The sequence below is a fragment of the Bos mutus genome, chromosome 5, assembly GCF_027580195.1.
Source record: "Bos mutus isolate GX-2022 chromosome 5, NWIPB_WYAK_1.1, whole genome shotgun sequence".
Classification (NCBI taxonomy): Eukaryota; Metazoa; Chordata; class Mammalia; order Artiodactyla; family Bovidae; genus Bos; species Bos mutus.
The window spans coordinates 79,834,038-79,854,862 of NC_091621.1; the positions used below are offsets into that span (position 1 = coordinate 79,834,038).

Below are 20,825 nucleotides of genomic sequence, written 5' to 3' on the forward strand. Positions count from 1 at the left end.
GCTCTGCCCACCTATTCTGAGGAAACGCACGAATGGGGACCTTCCAGTTTCCATATTTGCTTGAAGGGAGAATGCAGAGAAAGGAGGGTCTCAGTCAGCTCTTATAACTGCTTTATTCTTGTTCTCTTGTGCTGTTTACAGTGTCTCCCAGAAAAGAAAAACCCCAGTTGGCAGGGAACGTGATGATTGACCTTCACTGAACCAGCAGTAACCACAGGAGAATCCAGGGGTGGGAGGGAGAGACAAGGACCTGAGACAGAAGGACTGTGCTAGTGTGCCCATTTTCTGATCTGCAGTTGCTCAAATGGGAATAAAAGAAGGAATATTAAATGATCGTCTATGGGACAGAGAACTTCGGAGATCTGGGCATGATCAGAAGGAGGGCAGGACGAAAGCCCAATTTTAAGCATCTTGTTCGGCTATCACTGGGAGACTCCGTGTGGGAAAGGGTGCAGTGCTAAGAGGGTGGAGGGTGCTGGGAAAGGGCCCCAACTGTGATCAGGGAGGAGGGACCAAGGGCTCTTCTGGATGGCAAAGATAGGCAGAGCGAAGGGCTGGGGCGCTCATTCTGTCCAGTCCTTCTTAATGGACAGGTTCCACTCCCAGGTGAGGTGGTCATGCTTATCGTCATCGGTGAAGAAGGACTTGTTGTGGTAAGTGCCTCGGGCCAGCATGCCCTTGGGGGCCTCCTCAATTGGAGTCAGAAACTCATATTCCTCTGGCCGAGGCCCGTAGCTGCCCACCATGAACGTTGCTTTATCCACTGGGAAAAAAGAAAAGTTTATTAGGGTGAGAGCCTGTGTGACAATTTGGAGCAGAGCTCACTGTGATCAAAGCCAAGAGTAATAGTTTCCAAGCCTGGCTAAATATCAGATTTACCTGGAGCAACTTTTTTTTTTTCCTTAAAAAACATTTTTTAAAGTTGGAATCTCTTCATAATGTAGTATACTTTGACCCACTCTCAATCTATGGTTAGTACTATTGTAAGTCCCAAGAATCAGTGTCTTTAACTCTGAGATTTAGGAAAGCTGAGGAATTAGTGCCCTAAATCAATGAGGATCAAGACTCTATGAAAATGTAGCAGATTATATCATAAAAAACAAACAAACAACAAAAAGAATTCCAGGTACTCCAAAGGTACACACTTCCAGTTACAAGATAAGTAAGTCCAGGGGATCTTCTCAACCCAGGAATCGAACTTGGGTGTCCTGTATTGCAGGCAGATTCTTTACCAACTGAGCCAGGGAAGCCCTAAAGTACAGTGTGGTGACCATAGTTCACAATACTATGTTGTGTATTTGAAAGTTGCAGAGAGAGTTGATCTTAAAAGTTCTCATCACAAGAAAAAAAACTGAAACTGTGTGGTGATGGGGGTTAATTAGACTAATCACGGTAATTATTTTACAATATGTACAGGTACAGGTCATTATGTTGTATACCTAAAACTAACACTATGTTATATGCCAATTATATCTCAATTAAAAAAACCCTGAAACTAATTGAGACCAGAGTTCTGATCTCAGCCCTGCTACTATTTACGTTTCGGGGATTCAGTTTCTTTTCTATATAATACACCTTGAGGATCTTCTATCTACAAACTATCATTCTGTGGATAGTTGCAAGAGATAAGGTAACAGCTGGTGATCAGAATGAACAGAAATCATGGATGGAATAATTAGATGAAATGGGAAAACCAATAATTTGGTTTTTTTTTTTTTAATAATGGTGAACTGAAACAGATGGTAAAAATAGCCAACCAGAGTTATTAAAAGGTGAGCAACTGGGATATATATTAAGAATAATAAGGACTAGAAAGTTTAAGTAAAGGTAGGTGGGCAGGCAGGCAGGTGATGTTTAAATTGGCTGTTATTTTGAATAAGTTTGGAGGAATAGCTGCAGACATTCTTGACAACCTTTTGCCCAAGTGATACATCAGAGTCTTTACACCCAAAGGAAAATAGGAAACTGAACTATGTTTTCGTGAGACTAGGTATTGGAAGAGCAAGGACGATCTTTAAGGTTAACTATCTTCTGTGGGATTTGAGTCATTAAGTGGGTCTTTGCTGCTACTGCTGAGTCGCTTCAGTCGTGTCCGACTCTGTGCGACCCCATAGACGGCAGCCCACTAGGCTCCTCTGTCCCTGGGGTTCTCCAGGCAAGAACACTGGAGTGGGTTTCCATTTTCATCTCCAATGCATGAAAGTGAAAAGTGAAAGTGAAGTCGCTTAGTCGTGCTCCATGCTAACTGATCATTGTCTTCCTTAGTCCTCTTTGATGGATTTGGTGGAACTGACCTATGCACTACTGATTCACCCCTCTAGGGGACGCTGTTTCACACCATTAGGTTAACGAAACGTTTAAAGTGCTTTCATCCGCCTTCCACCTTTCATTTTTCTCTGCTCTTATTAACAGAACCCAACTGAACATGCACCGTTTAGGTGCAGCTTGTCAAGGAAACTGTAGATTAAATAATGTGATATTATTTGTTTTAGTTACAAAGTGAAAGTGAAGTCACTCAGTCCTGTCTGACTCTTTGCAACCCCATGGACTGTAGCCTACCAGGCTCCTCCGTCCATGGGATTTTCCAGGCAAGAGTACTGGAGTGGGGTGCCATTGCCTTCTCCAGGGGGTCTTCCTACACAGGGATCGAACCTGGGTCTCCTGCATTGTAGGCAGACGCTTCACCATCTGAGCCGCTTTTCTCAGTTCTAGAAAGAGTTCCCCCCCCCCCCCTATTCTTTGGCCAGGAAATTGAGCACCGCAGCCCACCCCTCCCCGCTGGCACCTGCCTATCATATGCTACTAGCACCTCCCATTTGGGTAGGTCTTTCCTCTCGGATTTCTCTGACACTCAGGTTTTTTTGGAGAAGGAAATGGCAACCCACTCCAGTGTTCTTGCCTGGAGACTCCCAGGGATGGGGGAGCCTGGTGGGCTGCCGTCTATGGGGTCACACAGAGTCGGACACGACTGAAGCGACTTAGCAGCAGCAGCAGCAGGTTTTTTACTTGTGAACTGCGTTTTTAAAAAATTCAAGAGTACATTTATGTACTTGAATTCAAACTTGGTTGTGTTTGCTTGCGTGCTATGTTGCTTAGGTCGTGTCCGACTCTTTGCGACCCTATGGACTGTAGCCCTCCAGGCTCCTCTGTCCATGGGATTCTCCAGGCAAGAATATTGGAGTCGGTTGCCATGCCTTCCTCCGGAGGATCTTCCCGAGCCAGGGATCGAATTCTTATTCTTCCCCTTTATAAGTAATAAAATTGGATTTCAGAAGCAGAATGCTGAAGGTCGGTGGCTGACCCAGTCTTAACTAGGTTTCTGTTAACATGGAAGTAAGTATATGTGTGGCTCTCCAAGGGTGAATGTCCACAGCTGTCATCAGATTCTTCAATGAATTTAGGACTAAACATCGCTAATAACCCGAAGTTTACGTGTCCCTGAGAAGCGGAGTTTGGTACAGTGGTAAGTGTGCATACTTTACCTTTCACCCCCGTCCGGTAGGTGTGTTGAACATACTTCAGTCCTGACACAATATCCTTGTTCACCTGTAGGTGGGAAGGAGCCAAGTGATTCAGATTAAAGAGGGTCTTCAATTTTTCCTCATATTTCATGCTGATCTGACCTAACTGAGGCTTCTCTAAGGATGAAAGGACTGAAGATTTAGTTCAGAATAAGTTACTACCATCATGTAGCCTGGCGATGAGGCAGAGATTAAAGAGAGGAAGTCACAAGACTCAATGTTACCGAAGCTGGTTCCAATTGTTGAATACTATGATTTTTGGTGTGGGGGAGGAGATGGTTAATTAAAACAGTCTCAGTATTCTACATTACGTCTCTCCTTCCTCCATGGCCCAGAGAAGGGTCTTGAGCTCCTTCTCCCTGAAGACTGTCCATAAGGCCTTTCTTGTTTTTAGGTTACAAAGGCATTAATGGAAACTATTATGTAAATATCTGAAAACCCTAATCTCAGAAATGATCCACCAAACATATGAAGAACAAACAGGGAGAAAAGTCGTAATGGACAGTTGGACCTAGAAGATGATTTTGCTTGTAGCATAACTGTGATTGGAGTCTAGAGATGAGATGAGTCACAGGAAAACACCCCCCTCGGATGAAAATAATGGGTGAAATCCATTTGCCTCTGGCATATAGTTTGGATGGCTGTCGTTCTCAGAAGTTGTCTGGAATCTTGCCACTTTCCCAAGCCTTTCAAAGAAAATTTACTAAAGTGGAATGAAAATATAGACAGCTCGAGCACTTTATTTTTCCATGATTCATTCTACCTAGGGCTGAACCGGTCTGTTAATTTTATACCATGGTCATGTTTATACAAGCAAATTAAAGTGGGCACAACCCCATTAGCTGGATGGCTTGGTTAATTGTTCACCCATGTAAGAATGAAAGAGTATTGTTTCTCCTTGACAATAACCAGGGCTCTGTTTTTATTTTGGACAGAACAATTAGAGCAGTCTCTCAGTGATACATTTTGTTTTGTTGGCAATGGGGTAGTGTAGCCATGAATACTTCTTGCTTAGGTTTGGAACAGTCAGTCAGCAAAACCTGTAGCATAAAGCTATTGAAAGCAGACAGAAGGAAAACAGCTTCATTGAAGAAAGAGTGATAAAATGAAACCCGAACTTTCTAATTCTTCTAACTTCTGCATGTGACTCATAGATATAGGAAAAAAACCCACATCCTTCTAGAAGCCTTTAAGCTGGTCTCCTGGGCATAGTAGAAGATGTGGTCTGGTGGGTAAAAGACCAAAAAAAGACGGAAATGGTGGTGGAGTGGTAATAAGGACTTCAAAAAAGAAAAACTCCTGTTTTTCTACTGCTCCACAGATCGTCCATTTAATATAAACATGGTTGAGATGGACAAAAGGGAAGTGTGAATATTCCTTGTTATTCCCTGCCTCTGCCTGCCCACCCTTCCCGATTGTCTTCCACCCCATGAGGAAGAAGCTTTGGGAACTAAAACCGAGAGCCCAGATTTAGGGAGAAATAGAAATTAACAAACGTATGCCAATGTGATAATGTAAGAAATTTGATTTTTTTTCTTCTTCTGATTACAGGAAGAATTGAAACTTCATACAAACATACAGGGCCATATACTTACTTTGAAGTTAATTTTGACTCTATATTCAACACCTTCCTTTAGGACAAAGGTTTCTTTTTTAAGGGCTTCCAGATCCCCTGTAGATGTGAATTTTAAAAGAGTTAATTCTCACTGAAAGGACATTCACAAGGAGATGAATGAAGTTGAAGCTCCTGAGCCATTTTCTGGACTCCTCAGAGCAACACGGTCCCTATGGTCCTCAGGTCAAAGAATGTTTGAGATTAGTCGCTCCACAAATACACATTTGGAATTCCTGAAATCTTATAGCCGATATGAAAGAAACATGATAGAGCTTTCCCTCCAAGTTTGACTGCAACCTTAAGAATATGCAAGACTTTATGCTTAAAGACTCTGCCCCCAGTCCTCAAATATATAGGAGAAAAATATTATGTAAGAATGCCAGCTATTTGTTTTTGTAGATTTGTTAACGTGTGTTGTGTTTTCTAAGCTTTAGAAAATGTGCTTGTTTGGTTCCTTTTTATCATTCTAAAAAATATGTAAAATTAAAAAATTAAAAAAATAGATTTTTGCTTTTGCATTTGCAATTTCATACTTTTTTTTTTTTTCTTAAGGAAAAGAAAGCTTATCACTTAAGTTCTAAAGGCTTCAGGCTCCATAAAACCAGGATCTGCCCCCTAATTCCTGTACCTTGGTTAGAGAGGTGGTCTTTGTTCCTTTCCCAAAGTGATCCTGTATAATTTGACATTTGGGGTGACTGTGTGTGTGTGTGTGTGTGTTTTGCACAGTTTTGTGCAGATGCTTCATGCATATAGCTGGCACCAGCCTCCTCTGTATACATCTAGGATTCACTTCAGTAGCTTTTTTTTCGCTGATAGAAAACCAAGCTTATTTTGTTGCTGGGAAAAAGGGACAGGGACCAAGTTTTCCCTGCAGGATCGATGATTGAGCCTTTCCGAACAGAGCAGGTTTCCTTAGTACTACTTCAGACCTTATCTTGCAAAATGACAGTTGTACCTGTTAACTTTACACAATTTCTCACAGGAAGAGGTCTGAGGCCCGGTGAGAGAGAGAGAGAATTTCTTTCTGAGAGATGCTAGAACGTGGGGGTAGTTGAATGTGGGACTCTGCTCTAATGATTTCAGTTGAACAGGAAGTGTGTCTTTTCAGCCTCCAATTTCCTCCCTCTGACAAAAGCCCATATAAGGTAAAGAGTGGTTGTCTTATGAGAGGGGAACTACCTTGCTCCTAAGCTTGCTGTTCTAGAGGCATGCTCTGTTCTGTCTCATGAGTCTATTTTATGAATCTGGTAATAATAATAATTATTATTTTTTTCACTAAAGACCTGCCTTTGATGTCCCCAACCCCTGGCTTGGTGGCCCTTTCCTCATTTCTCCCAGTGGCCTACTTTCCCCCAAATCAGCCACCTTTCCAGTCTCTCATCATCTCCTCCAGACCTAAGTTTCAGGAAAGGACTTGATCTTGGCAGCAATAAAGTGAAAGAAAATAACATGTTAAGTTGTACATCTTTAGTGAGGAAAGTTGCTTCTTTCAAAGAATCAGAGTTTTAAGCTAAAAAGGTACTGCATATTTCACAATGGAATTCCTAGCATTAATCAGGAGGTCTTAGATTTCTTCTTGCCTTCAGGTAAGTTCTGTAGCTGACACAGGATCAATATTTTCTCTGATCTTTATATTGTATGTGTGTGTGTTTGTGTATGTGTGTGTGTGCACTCAGTTATGTCTGATTCCTTGTGATTCCATGGACTGTAGCCTGCCAGGCTCCTCTGTCCATGGGATTTCCCAGGCAAGAGTACTGGAGTGGGTTGCCATTTCCTGCTCCGGGGGATCTTCCCAAGCCAAAGATCAAACCCAAGTCTCCTGTGTCTCCTGCATTGGCAGGTGGATTCTTGACCACTGTGCCACTTGGGAAGCTGTTTACTTTACTAGGTTTTTTTTTTTTGGCTGGGACAAGGGACAAAAACCATGCCCTTGTCCTCATGATGACATGAGGCCCCACCAAACAGAAGAGCTGTGATCACTTACCAGTGAGGTCCATGGTGATTGGTCCTGGGGCACTTTCACAAACAAGGGTCAGGCGGGTGACAGTGACATTGGGGGCTGTTGGGTCTGCAGAAATTATAAGGCACTGTGAGCACAGAGAAGAGGTATATACATACAGGGTGTGTGTGTATACATTTCAAGTAGGAAAGAGAGAAGATGAAAAAGAAAAATGGATCTCTGTCTCTAGAGGAGAAATAAAGATGGAAGTGGCAGATTCACCAGGCTTGGTCTTAGTGACCTTGGACCTTCCTGTGAAGCTATTTCTGCTTCAGGTACTTGTAAGTGTGTTAGTTGCTCAGTCGTGCCCAACTCTTTGTGACCCCATGGACTGCAGCCCACTAGGCTCCTCTGTCCATGAGATTTTCCAGGCAAGGATACTGGAGGGGGGGTTGCCATTTCCTTCTCCAGGGGATCTTCCCAACCCAGGGATCGAACCCAGGTACTTGTAGGCCCACCTTATTCATCAATAGCAAACATTTCCAGAGTGGCTAGGGGTAAGGTACTCTGCTGGTTGGGCAGGGTGCATCCGTATATTTGGACCATGTCTGACTCTGCCATTGTGTGTTGGAAATGATGGATGTTAGGTAAGGAGTGAGACGGAGAAAAAGAGAACGTGAGAGACCATGGAGAGAATCCAATTCTGAGTAATAGTCTGAAACTCCTAAATCCTTCCTATGTGTTATTTTTGTCTATTTCAAGGCAACGTACCCTTTATCTCCAAAGAAAACTTAATCATCCATCTATAACTTGGTTTGGCACATGGAGACTGCAGCTCACTCCCTTAACCTTAGAAGCACTTGGGAAACTCTTCTTTGCACCTGCTCCTGAGTAGCTCAAATGTCTGCCTTCTCTGTGCCCCTCGACCTGCCCCACTCTGTCTCCTCACACACACATACCTGCTACCACAGGACCGTCCCCCAGGAGCGTTTTCTTGTACTTAGTTAGACTTTCATCATCTTTGTCCATCTCCTGCAGCTCCTTCAGGGACTTCTGTGGGGGGGGCTTGTAGTTGAGCTTGCCATCCAGCTCATCGTCATCCTCTTCCACGTGTGGTTCTGGGGCCTTTTCAGTCATTTTGATCTAGAGGGAGACAGAAAGAAAGACAGTGAGGATCTATTGGCCAAAAGTCCGTGGATATGAGCTATGCTTGAGGGGCTGCTCTTAGTCTTGTCGTTCTTAAGTCACTAAGTCCTGTCCCACTCTTTGCGATCCCATGGACTATAGCCTGCCAGGCTCCTCTGTCCATGGGATTTCTCAGACAAGAATACTGGAGTGGGTTGCCATTTCCTTCTCCAGGGGATCTTCCTGGCCCAGGGATTGAACCCACATCTCCTGCACTGGCAGATGGATTCTTTACCACTGAATCATCAGGAAAGCCCACTCTTAGTGCTATTTTTGCCCTAATAAACTTCTGTAATTGTCAATGATTTTCCAGAAGATTTCCCTCTGATTCAGCCTCATTCTATTTCACAAAATAAGAATATAACACATTCTAGGTTTTCCTTTGACATGTCTGAATGTTTTCATTCTGTGATGAATCCCTCCTATTCACTCAATGAAACTGACAGTAAGTAACTCACTTGTGAATTCTATAAAACAAGTGAAGCAACACAGCACAAGCTGTCCTGAACAATGAACGAACAGCCCCAGTTCAGAGAGTTATAGAAATGATCATAGTCCTACAAATCTAGCCAGTCTTGCAGGTGTCAAAGTGCTCAGCATGTATCAATACAATCCCAGTCATAATGGTGTCAAGTACTTGGTAAAGCAAGTTAGTTTTTCCCCATTCATTGCATATTTCCCTGAACTCCTGCAAGAGCTCAAAAGCAAGTCATGAGAAGTTTTAGCCCCTGTGATATCTGCCTGAGTGTCCTCCCCCGGCTCCCAACATTGCTAATAATTCCCCAAGGCCAGCTAGTGGGTTTTGTTTCTCTCTCACTTTAAAAATTTATTTGGCTGCCCTGGCTCTTCATTGCATTATATGGGATTTAGTTCCCCAATCAGGGATCAAACTCAGGGCCCCTGCATTGGGAGCGCAGAGTCTTAGACACTGGACCACCAAAAAGTCTCTTGAATCTCCCGAAACACTTGAATACTTGTCATTTTATAAGTGCTCATTGATTGGGTTAATAGGTTCTATATCTAACGAGCTTCTGTTCTTTTGAAATAACACAAAATAATAGAGGACTCCAACTTTTAGACAAATTGCAACTGTCTCTTTAGTACCCTTCTGTCCATCTCCACTTCTCCTTTAGTACCTCCTTCCCTTCTCCAGATCTCCTGTGACCTTATGCTCTCAGACCTTACCTGGGCATACCCTGTTTTCTTCCTTCATCATCTACATTTACTTGTTTTATGTTAAAACATCAAGGGAAGATCTAATACAATTATTTACACTTAAATGTTAATGACTGATTGTAAATTTTAAAATTATTTTTCTTAAAGCAGGTATAGTCAGAGCTTTTCAGAGTTGAAATGAACCTTGGAGGTGATATAGTCCAAAAACTTGCTAGTCACTCAGTCGTGTCCAACTCTTTGTGACCCCATGGACCGTAGCCCACCAGGCTCCTCTGTCCATGGAATTCTTCAGGCTGTAATACTGGAGTGGGTAGCCATTCTCTTCCCCTTGTTTTATCACTGAGAAACTCGAAACCCAGAGCTTAAGAGAATTGCCCAAGTTCATGTATCTCAATGAGATGCCCTGTCCTAATAAAGAGGAAGGAATCTCTAGGAAGAATTTCAGGCCTGGGGTTGGCAGAAATGGAGCTATTTGGGGGAAACAAGGGAGATATTTAGACAAGGAGATAATTTCCTGGTTTCCTTTCATTCTGCTCCCAGGGTAACTCTTCCCTGCCTTGGGTAAAGGCTTTACTGTTCCGAAGTGGTAGAACTCTAAGACAATACCTATCACATCTCCTCTTGAGTGACCCTGCCAAGTTCTATAAGGTTCCTCTGAGAGTTTGAAGCTATCTGTGGCCAAAATCAGTTGTGGTTTCAAATTTAATGTTGCTATTATTGGCAATGGGAAGAAAAATAATTTGGAAGTGAAGCTAAACAAAAGCAATTTTAACAGGAAAAAAAAAAAAAAAGGAAAGGAAAAAAAATGATATCTCTTGGCTCATCTATCTTCTTCCAGAAAAATAACAAGCTGAACACTATAAGCCTTGATCAACTCTGCAAACAGTATTGCATTGCCTGAGTCCACTTCCTGTGCAGGAAGGAAGCTTGTAGGCCTGTTGCTATGGCAACTCTTGCTTCTGCCGAAGAACCAGAACCACTCAGAGCTGAGTCTCTAGAGAACAGCACAATCAACAGAGTGACTAATTCAAGTCCTATTCCAAACAACACTCAGGGAAAGTGAATAAACTGGCTGGAAAAACGATGAAGGATGCAGTTGGTGGAGGTTGTAGGCTGTGGGTAGTTTAAGGACAACCATTAAGCCACAGATAAAGAACAACGCAGATGAGACTAATTAGATGAGACAGGTTCTCCTCTGGTGACACTAAGGAGCCTGACCAAATACCCAGGGTAGAGGTCACATAAAAAAACTGCCGACAGAGCATCAGCAAAGCTATCACCTTATGAGGACATTTCAGCACTGTAGAGAGGCCTTTCTGGAAAGTATTACTTGGTTCTCACAAGTCATGCGCTTAAAGTTTGACTACGAAAGGATGACACCACATCCAGGCACTAATTAGCTCAAGGTGATTTTAATAATCTGTAGGGAAATGACAACCCACTCTAGTATTCCTGCCTAGAAAAATTCCGTGGACAGAGGAGCCTGGCAGGCTATAGTCCATGAGGTTGTAAAGAGTCGGACATGATTGAGTGACTGAGCACACACACAGGGAATTGTAATTCTGTACCCTCAAATCTCAATTTTGAAAGGAGAGGGAAACAGAGACAGAGAGAAAGATCTAGTCTAGGACAGTATTTTCTAACTTTTGATAGTGTCATACTTGGCAACATAATTTATCTGTCATCTAGATCTTGATTTTTTAATTGGTAAATCAGAGACATGTCACTTTTAAATTTCCTTGATCCACTGCAAACATATAATAATTGCTCAATGAAAATGAGCCACACATTTATTTAAAGACATTGAAGAACAGAGAATAATGTGGGATTATGATATGAAATTGTGGCAATCAAGAGGAGGAAATTTGGGACCAAATGAAAATAATTTGGTCTAATTATATAGCATAAGAAAAAGAGATATGAAGTCAGATGACTCCAAATCAGTTCACTCTGAAAAGCTGATTAGAAAAAAGAAAAAAAGATGAAAATGTCATAAAATGACAAATAAAGGACTGGAAAGCACTTCTCAGGGAAAGCCCTTCTGAAAGCAAAATGAAGGTCACAAATATTTGATGAGCATCTAGCATTTACAAGACACTGTTCTTTAGCACATACTGATGTTTAAGTTATTCTCCAAAGTGGAAAAAGTTGGGGGATGAGCAATCTATCCATACCAAAAATGCCCAGCTGGTTTGATTGGTGGTTCTTAATCTTTCTGGAGATTGCAAGTCTCTTTAAAAATCTAGTAAGAGTCATGGTCCTTATAAAAGGAGAAAAGCAAAAGCCCATGAAATTGTGCAAGCAGCACAGGGATTCGTGGAGCCCTGAAGTCCTTCATAGACTCTACTGGAGTCCATGATTAAGAACATGACCTTGAAACTATAACTTTTGGAAACAGTGAAGCAAAGCATTGAGTGTTAAGCATGGACTTCCCTGGTGGCTCAGATGGTAAAGCATCTGCCTACAATGCGGGAGACCCAGGTTTGATCCCTGGATTGGGAAAACCCTCTGGAGAAGGAAACAGCAACCCACTCCAGTACTCTTGGCTGGAAAATCCCATGGACAGAGGAGTGTGGACAGACATTCCATGGGGTCGCCAAGAGTTGGACACAACTAAGTGACTTCACTTTCTTTTTCACTTTTTGCTTCTCTCTGAAGCCTAGCCCGACCAATGACACAACTCAGCCTCAAGCCAAGGATCATGTCTGTGAACCTGAAACCCTGGACCTGCAGAGGCAGGAGGAGATACTGAGTAATGTCTGGATCTCAGGGAACATGACCATAGTCCAGCAGAAGAGCTGTGGTTTGGGAAGAGTTCTGGGTCAATCTACTTGATTTTGGATAATTATCCCCTCAATGAACTAGGCCTCATCATGCATGAGTTTTCATTCTGGCTTTGCTACTGACTAGCTATGACCCTGTGAGCAAATTTTCCAACCCCTGTGATCTTCCTTTCCTCATCTTGGGAGGTGACAGGTTAGGGGAGACCATCTCTAGGTGCTTCCTTTTCTAAGGTTGCTACCTGTAGTCAGGTGTCAGCTCAGTTGTCCTTCAGTTACCTTATTTCACCTGTATAAAAGGCTATCTGCCTCTGTTTTATTATTTCATATTGTTTATTTATGTGAATTCCCCAAAGAGTATGCATTTTCAATTTTACAATTCATTTCTGGGAAATTTCAGATTCTCCCAAAGCCCCAACTGGTTAATATATCTTGACAACAGTTTCCCAAGCTGTGTATGTATAGTGAACTACAAGTATCATTTTTCTCCTTTTAAAAATAGTTTAAAACTTTTTTGTTTGTGTTGTGTGTGTGTTTTGTTTGTTTTTCTTGTTGTTTGTTTGTTTTTTGGCTGCACCATGTGCCTTGCAGGATCTTAGTTTCCTGACCAGAAATTGAACCCTGGCCATGGCAGTGAAACCACAGAGTCCTAGCTACTGGACCACTGGGGAACTCCCTCATTTTTCTCTTTTTATCCTTCCATTTTGTAGGAATTTTAGGGAAATGCCAGGTTGCTCTCCAATTGCATCATCTAAAGAACAGCTTTTGTGTGTGTGTTGGAGTATAGCCAATTAACAATGTTGTGATGGTTTCAGGTGAACAGTGAAGGGACTCAGTCATACATATACATGTATCCATCCCACCCCAAACTCCACTCCCATCCAGGCTGCCACATACCATTGAGTAGAGTTCCCTGTGCTGTACAGTAGGTGTTTGTTGGTTATCCATTTTAGGAATAGCAGTGTGTACATGCCCATCCCAAACTCCTTAATTATTCCTTCCCCCCACTACCCACCACCCCCAAAACCATAAATTCATTCAGTAAGTCTGTGAAGAACATCTGGTTTTGTTATTGATAACAATAATTCTACCAGCTATCACGCGTAGCGCTAAACCCTGTCCCGAGGATTATCTCACTTAGTCCTCACCACAGCCTTAAGCATGGCTGTTATCATCATTCCCTTCTACAGATTAGGGAACCAAACTTGAAGTAAATAACTTGCCCGAGAAAGCATGCTGTGTAAGTGACAGCATGAATATGAGCCCGGGCGGAGGTTTCTGACAGCAGGCTCTAAGCTCTGTCACTCCAGCTGTGTTTATTAAGAAGCAATAATGAAATTAGAGAGCTTATTGGTTATCTTGAGAATCTCCATGGGGGATGCTGCACAGGCAGAGGTGAGTGCTGCTTTGCAAAACTCTGCAGGGCAGCTTTAGCAAGTCAGGGAAGTGTCATCTAAAGAGAATTTCGGTGCAACTCTACCCCATGTCCCCTTGCGCAAGCTGCTAAACCTCTGCTCCAGTTTTGGCCTCTGCAGAGTGAAACGGTTGCCTTCAAAGATCTCTGAGGCTCCTTCATAATTCAGTGATTCTAAGGCTGTCCTTAATTTAAACAAGGTTGTAAACCAAGAAAGGGAAAGAGGAAGTGGATGTGAGGCTGGGGAGAACCCAGATCATCAGCATAGAATATTCTAGATTGGGCTGTGCTCACCTCCCTCTGGGGCTTGTACCCTGTTCCACAAAGAGCAGGGCTGTGTCGCTTGTTTTCATGCTGTGTTTGATTACAGTTCTTTACACAGTAAAAGTGAAATGAAAGTGAAAGTGAAGTGGCTCAGTCGTGTCCAACTCTTTGCAACCCCGTGGACTGTAGCCCACCAGGGTCCCCCGTCCATGGGATTCTCCAGGCAAGAATACTGGAGTGGGTTGCCATTTCCTTCTCCAGGGGATCTTCCCGACCCAGGCATCGAACCCAGGTCTCCCGCATTGCGGGCAGACGCTTTAACCTCTGAGCCGCCTGGGAAGCCCTAACGTGAAATGGGGAATTATCAATTACATATTTAATAAGGCCCCAAAGCACATATGCTTTTCTTTTCTGTTTTCATGTGCTCACCTCTCTAGTTATCTTTATTTCCTGCTTCACAGATGCCTATACAGGTGAATTTTCACAGCGAACCCTCACACCCATGTTTACTGCTCAGTGAAACAGGGTCAAGCATTAGATGGGCTGAGGCAGGAACTTAATCCTCTCAGGCTCAATTAAAATGCCAAATTAAATTAGGGTGGGTATTCATGGCATGGGTATAACAGCACAAATCAGTGTTTTTGTTTAAAAATTCAGTGAAATTTCCAAGACACCGGAAGTGACATACACCTAAGAATTTACCAGTCTCAGGATGCAGCACACTCTTCTGGTTCATAACGCAGTTCTGAATAAGTGGAAGGCAAAGACAAGGTAAAACTCTTGAATTTAGATGAAACAAACCACCTGGTTAATTCATAAAACAATGACCCTTTGTTGTGTCTCTTGGGATTTGAGCACTGAGTCAGATAGACTAGAGATTCAAAATGTGTGTCCATGATTGACGTTCCAGGATGTAAGGGTGTTATTAGCCTCACTGAGCCTGAGTTTTTTTTTACCAGTAAAGTGGGAGTCATAAGCTTTTCTGATGGAGTTGAAGAGTTAGAGAAGACGTGAAAAGTTCTGGGACTATTCTGGCCAACAGTAGATGTTCAATTACCCTCTGTTCCCTTCTTCTCCTCGCTTCTTCATGATACTCCGTGTTTGCTGGTTTCAGCTTCAGCGAGGTACCTGACTGCCAGACACCAAGGCTTTCTTTGGGCTCTGCCATGTTGACAAAGTCCTCTCCTTCCTCCTTAAAAATAGATTTGGTTTCTTTGAGGAGCATGGAAGAGACAAGAGGTTCTGGGAACTGCCAGGATTGTTTAGGAACTGAATCAGCCTGTAAAATGCAATCGTCACTATTCTAGTTCTTTAAAGAGCAATTTAATTTTAGATTCTATTTATTGCTCCCTTTCCTAAGTGAAGCCAGAGGTCATTCTGGGACTGATGGGAAATGATAGGAGACACAGGCACAGCAAATAGAGAGATTGTCCTTTGGCTCTGGAGGAAAGCGCAGTGGAGACTTAACTCAAGCCCTGAAATTGCCTAATCACACAACCTGATGCACCGGCCAGGAGGATTAGACAGAAGAGGTAGAGTTGAGGGAGGAATAGAAAGAAATGGGGAAGTGCCAGAAGTAGGGGGTTTCCAGCAGAGAAGTACCTATGTGAGCATCAGCATTCTATGTCCCCAGTCATCTTTACTTCCTGATGTCTAGGATATGCCCACTTTCCCCAAACTGGAGGTCATTGGTCTACAGCAGGTCATGGTGAGCTGGACTGTCTCTGAAGGACCACAGACGTTTCGGAGCCAGTCGAGGAGGATTTGGGTCTGCTCTGCTGCCTGGTGATTTGGCTTCACTGGGGAATCTAACTTTAACCCCCGGGACACAGCACGCTGTCTCGGTTCTAAATTCCTTTCTGGTGTGTCACTATTCCCAAATGACCCAGAGGAATTGATGCTTCCAATTGGGAGCTGCTCTCTACTGCCTCCACCCCACCAAGAGCAACTGCAACTGCAGAGCCGGAAGACAGCAACCAATCCAGTGCCTGAGAGGACAGTGTCCTCTTACATGCATTAAACATTAAGATCAAGCCAGAGGTGGGGTACAGATTCTTAGAAGCAGAATTCTTTAGTGATTCCCTTGAAGTAATTATTTCCCAAGATATAATACGTTATTCCTCCCTGGGCATTCATAGTACGGTTGGTCCTCTCTTGATACCAAGAGCACGGGACTTGCAGCATCCATGGATTTTGGTATCAAGGAGGATGGGTGTGATCCTAGAACCAATGCCCCATGGACACCTAGATTTATATGCAAAAGGAGAGAGAACTCAGTGGATGCATTCAGCTTTTCTGAGTGTCTACTATGTAAAGTCACAGTTCTAGGTGCTTTCATGAATACTCATTTTAAATAATCTGCAAAGAAAATTGCATAAAGGCAGCCATTATTGGGCAAAAGGTTACACTGCAATTAGTCCACTCACAGAGGTTTTAAATTAAACATGAAAAATTATGGCTCAGATGGTAAAGAATCCACCTGCAATACAGGAGACCAGGATTCCATCCCTGGGTTAGGAAGATCGCCTGGAGAAGGTAAGGGCAACCCACTCTAGTATTCTTGCCTGGAGAATCCCACGGACAGAGGAGCCTGGCAGGCTACAGTCCATGGGGTCACAAGGAGTCAGACACAACTGAGCAACTGACACTTTTCCAAAGACAATTTTTATAAGCACACATGGTGAATAGTAACTCTTCTAAGAAAACCCAAGCGAGACCAGAATGTGGAAACCACTAGGGAGGGACTCAGTAATTCTTTATTAAGTGGATAAGTATTGAAGTTTCAAAAGGAACACGAGACCCATCTGTGGGGGGTGCCAGTATGGACTCTAATACAAGATCTGGGGTGACAATAATACTGACCCAGAACAAAGATGCTCAGAATGGGGGCTTAAAGAACATTTCTGCCATGGTGCATTTCCTAAAATGTTCTTCTGAGGCAGCATAGCTACTGATTGTTTTTTGCATCAGTGTGTGACTTCAGTAAAGTCATTGCATACTTCTGAGCCTTCTTGTCCTCTCAGTGTCCTCATGGGATTCAGTTTTATACGTTTCTCACACCAGATCTGACACACAGAAGGCCCTCCATATAAGCTGGTTCTCTTTATCTTCTTAACTTTTATTGCCCCTCACCCCCACTCCTCAGGGTGTCTCTCTATCGGCCTGCTGAAGTTGGAATCTATTGTGCGCCCATGAATTGGCCAAGGCCCTCATGTTCCCATCAGACTGACCTAGCTATTTTGAGCTTCCACTGAAAACAGAACCTGCTCATTGCTCAGAGCATACTGCCTGAGGGACAAGCTCATGTTCTCCCAAATAACAGAGGACCATAGTCCAGTGCCTGGAGGTTATTGGCCTTTGTTCAGCTATAACCTGCTTATTCTTCATGGGCTGTATCTGTGTAGTATGGGTGGTGAATGAACTTTTATTTCAGAATTGCACACATATCAGGAAAGAATAAAACGATCTTACTGTGCTTGTGTCATATCCAGTTATGGGAGGGGCCTTTTCTTATAAATGTAATGAAATCCAGCAATGGCGAAGATAAATGGCAACTGCCTATGACTGAACTTCCTGGATGCCAGCACAGACCTCTTGACTTCCCTTGCTTGAGCATCCAATATGCTAACTCTGAATCCAGTGTTTCTTGGTCTCTCCATGAAGATACAACCATGGGACCTCCAAGTCAAGGCATCTACCTTCCCCTACCTTGAACAGAACACCTCAGAGTTTATCTGACTTATACCACAAATTACCCTAGGTCCAGAGTTTAACCCACTCCAGTATGCTTGCCTGAGAAATGCCAGGGACAGAGGAGCCCAATGTGCTCTGAGGTCACAAAAAGAGCCCGATATGACTTAGCAACTAAACAAAAAACCAGAGTTGAAGTACAGACCATGTTTGTAACATGTGCTACCTGGAACATCCTTTAAAAGAGAAGAAAGTATTTCAGGTCACACCTAAAGCACTTCTCATGACTGCCAAAACCAGACCACAACATTTGGAAGGCCCACTGACTAGGTGTCCTAGCTGAGCCTACTTGAATTTTACTAGAATGCCTCTCTTAATAAGGGGCTTCCCTGATGGCTCAGCAGCTAAAGAATCCACACGCAATGAAGGAGACAGGAGATGCAGGGTTCAATCTGGGTTGGGAAGATCCCCTGGAAGAAGAAATGGCAACCCATTCCAGTATTCTTGCCTGAAAAACCCCTGGACAGAGAAGCCTGTCAGGCTACAGTCCATGGGATCTCAAAGAGTCAGATAGAGCATGCCAGCAAAGAGCAACCAAGCGTGCATTTCTCAATAAATTGTTGGGTGTCTTCTGGGTTTCCTTTTAGCCCTCTCAGATGTAAAGAGCTGGTCTTGGCAACGGCAGCAGTTATCTTTCTGCCCACCTCACTGGCTTTTGCTAGTGGTAGAAATGTCATCTCGGTAGACTGATGAATCAATAGCCATGCGTTCTGCTATGCTCTCCACTGGGTTGTTAAATCTCATTGGACCCCAGGGGGGGCTTTCATTATATATTTCCTTTATGTGCCCAGAAAATTCTTTCCGTGGAGAACAGTTTCATGTTTTTTTTTTTTTTTTTTTTCCTTTTCAACCCATCTCTTTAAGTCTGCTTAAAAACAGGAAACCACACATCTCCACCCCAGCACCAACCAACTTACCATGCACCAGCTTGGTTCGTAACAGCTTGGTTCTACAGTCTTTTTGCTTCTGAGGTTGGCCAGATGCCGGCTTCGACCTTGTAGGAACCCGGCCAGGCACTGCCGGCGGGTGCCCTTGGAATCCTTCTCCAGGACATGAAGGATGGGTCTCCTGGGCAGGCGTGCACGCCCTCCCTCATAGACCAGCCTCCCCTGAGTCACTGTTGCCATTCCCTGCCCAGACTTCCCCTTCTCTGCAGCCTCCTTAATAACTTTCTTATCATGGTTTATTTTAAAGAGGAACAACCCCTCTTAAAATAAATAAACTGTACAGGCGGTAGCCAGGTTTAGAAATTTCTTGCATTTGTCTGTGCTCACCTGCAGCCTTCCCCACCCCGAAGGGATCTCAACTTACTGTCAGTGGTCCACGTCTCCGTCCTGGGTGCCTCTGCCTCTCAAGCCTGACTTCTGAGTACTGGCAGTTAGAACAGGAAGGAAGTTGTGAGAAAAAAAAAAAAATGTTTTAAACCTACTCAAAGAGGAAACCCTGGGCTGTCTCAAATCCTGTTCCTTCAAGCTGCGTATCTCTTGATCAGCCAACTCTGAGCAGCACTCTTGATGATTCATGGTGCAGGCTACAGCATGACCACCCAGGTGAACACACAGCTGCCTGAGGGTTCAGACAAGGGTCTGCAGCCTATCATTGTGAGTGCTGTGAATAATTGTATGGCTGCACCTAAAAATCAAGCTATTTCAGTGCATACACTTCTGAGGCAAGTTGTCTAAAACCAGTAGCAGAAAATTCGCATAGGCCTTACTTTGTATGACTAACTTCTGTTCCTTTGGGGTCTCTGCCAGCTCCCTTATCAGCCAGATATGTTGAAAGTTTGCTGGCAGTGAATACTGCTAAGGGGTGCTAAGAAATTATGAATTTTAACTACACGTATTTAGCCCTAAATCTTAACATTGGTCCTCAAATTGGTTTTTAGAGTTTTGTTGGTCAGAATTTCAAGATGTGGCTTGTATGCCAGCACAAATCATCACATGCTATGTATTGTAGTTTTCACTAATTTTTCTTTTAAAAAGTCAAAGCCTTGTTTTGATTTAACCTAAGGATTGCAGATAGCAAGATAAAACTTCATTAATTCATAGTCTTCTAAGTCAGAACTTGTTATAATTTAACAAGTGCTAAAACTGACTTTGTACCTTATTTGAGGAAATGGCTTGTGAAGTAATTTGAATGGGAACAAGTTACAGAGGCCATATTTAAATCATTTGAGGGAAGTTTTTAAAGCACCCAAACCACATTTTCATTAGAAATCTCCACAACTGCTGCCAATAATAAATGGTTATTATTAATATTTAAATATTCAGTATTTCGGGGCTTCCCAGGTGGTGCTAGTGGTAAAAAACCCACCTACCAATACAGGAGATGTAAGAGATGTGGGTTCGATCCTTGGGTGGAGAAGACCCCCTGGAGGAGGGCATGGCAACCCACTCCAGTATACATGCCTGGAGAATCCCTTGGATAGAAGAGTCTGATGGGCTATGGTCCATAGCATCACAAATAATCAGACATGAGTGAAGTGACTTAATACACATGCATTCAGTATTTACATTGTTCCAATATGTTTAGAGCTGATTAATTATGCAAATATATTTGGAGAAACTGACATTAATTTTGTTGTCATTGAAGTGTAATGCATTTTGTTTACTTCATTTTGTATATTGATGGCACCAGCTAAATCTTATCTTTAGTCAATGGAACTAAAGTAATCAAGGAAGTGGTGATCATTTGATGGAAGAAAAGAGATTAATCTAGAAAAATATGAAAAGAAAAACAGTAAAAGTACTGAAAACAAAAAACAGATTTAGTCTATACATTTCAGGATGATGTAGATACCAAAGAGCTTTTGAAACAAAGAGGATGACCATATTATAAATAGAAGCAAATATTAATTTACTCAGTAGACAGTAAATTTTGTAGCACAGAACTCTCAAGAGAGGACATATTTCTTCTTTCAAGAATATTTTTTGAGCACATAGTTCCTCCAGGTCCTGTTCTAGACACTGCATCTAGATACAGGGTCGGCAAATGCAAAGTATCAAGATACAGCTGCAGGCAGCAGTCACAATCTCAAAATCTCTGCTCGCTTGTGGAATTTATGATCTGGGAGAAGATAATTTCCAAATAGGTCAAGTTTTAAAACAGGAAGAGTTACCATATGATCCAGCTATCCCGCTGCTGAGCATACTTCCAGAAAAGACAAAAGCCCTAATCTGAA

The 20,825-nt window shown here is 42.9% G+C and overlaps 1 protein-coding gene across 2 annotated transcripts; it reads right to left on the reverse strand.

The window, feature by feature from the left end:
- Positions 1 to 94: 94 nt before the first annotated feature.
- ARHGDIB (Rho GDP dissociation inhibitor beta) lies at positions 95 to 19,111 on the reverse strand. Of its 2 annotated transcripts, none has more exons than XM_005903623.3 (6): positions 18,956 to 19,111; positions 8,035 to 8,218; positions 7,121 to 7,204; positions 5,117 to 5,193; positions 3,483 to 3,546; positions 95 to 763 (listed from the first exon to the last, which is right to left on the reverse strand). In XM_005903623.3, the coding sequence occupies exons 2-6, from the start codon at positions 8,210 to 8,212 to the stop codon at positions 564 to 566; spliced, it is 603 nt and encodes a 200-aa protein (XP_005903685.1). In that variant the 5' UTR covers positions 8,213 to 8,218; positions 18,956 to 19,111; the 3' UTR covers positions 95 to 563. The 2 variants fall into 2 exon arrangements, with proteins under 2 accessions (XP_005903685.1, XP_014336250.1); XM_014480764.2 differs by lacking the exon at positions 18,956 to 19,111 and adding an exon at positions 18,562 to 18,831.
- Positions 19,112 to 20,825: the final 1,714 nt, after the last annotated feature.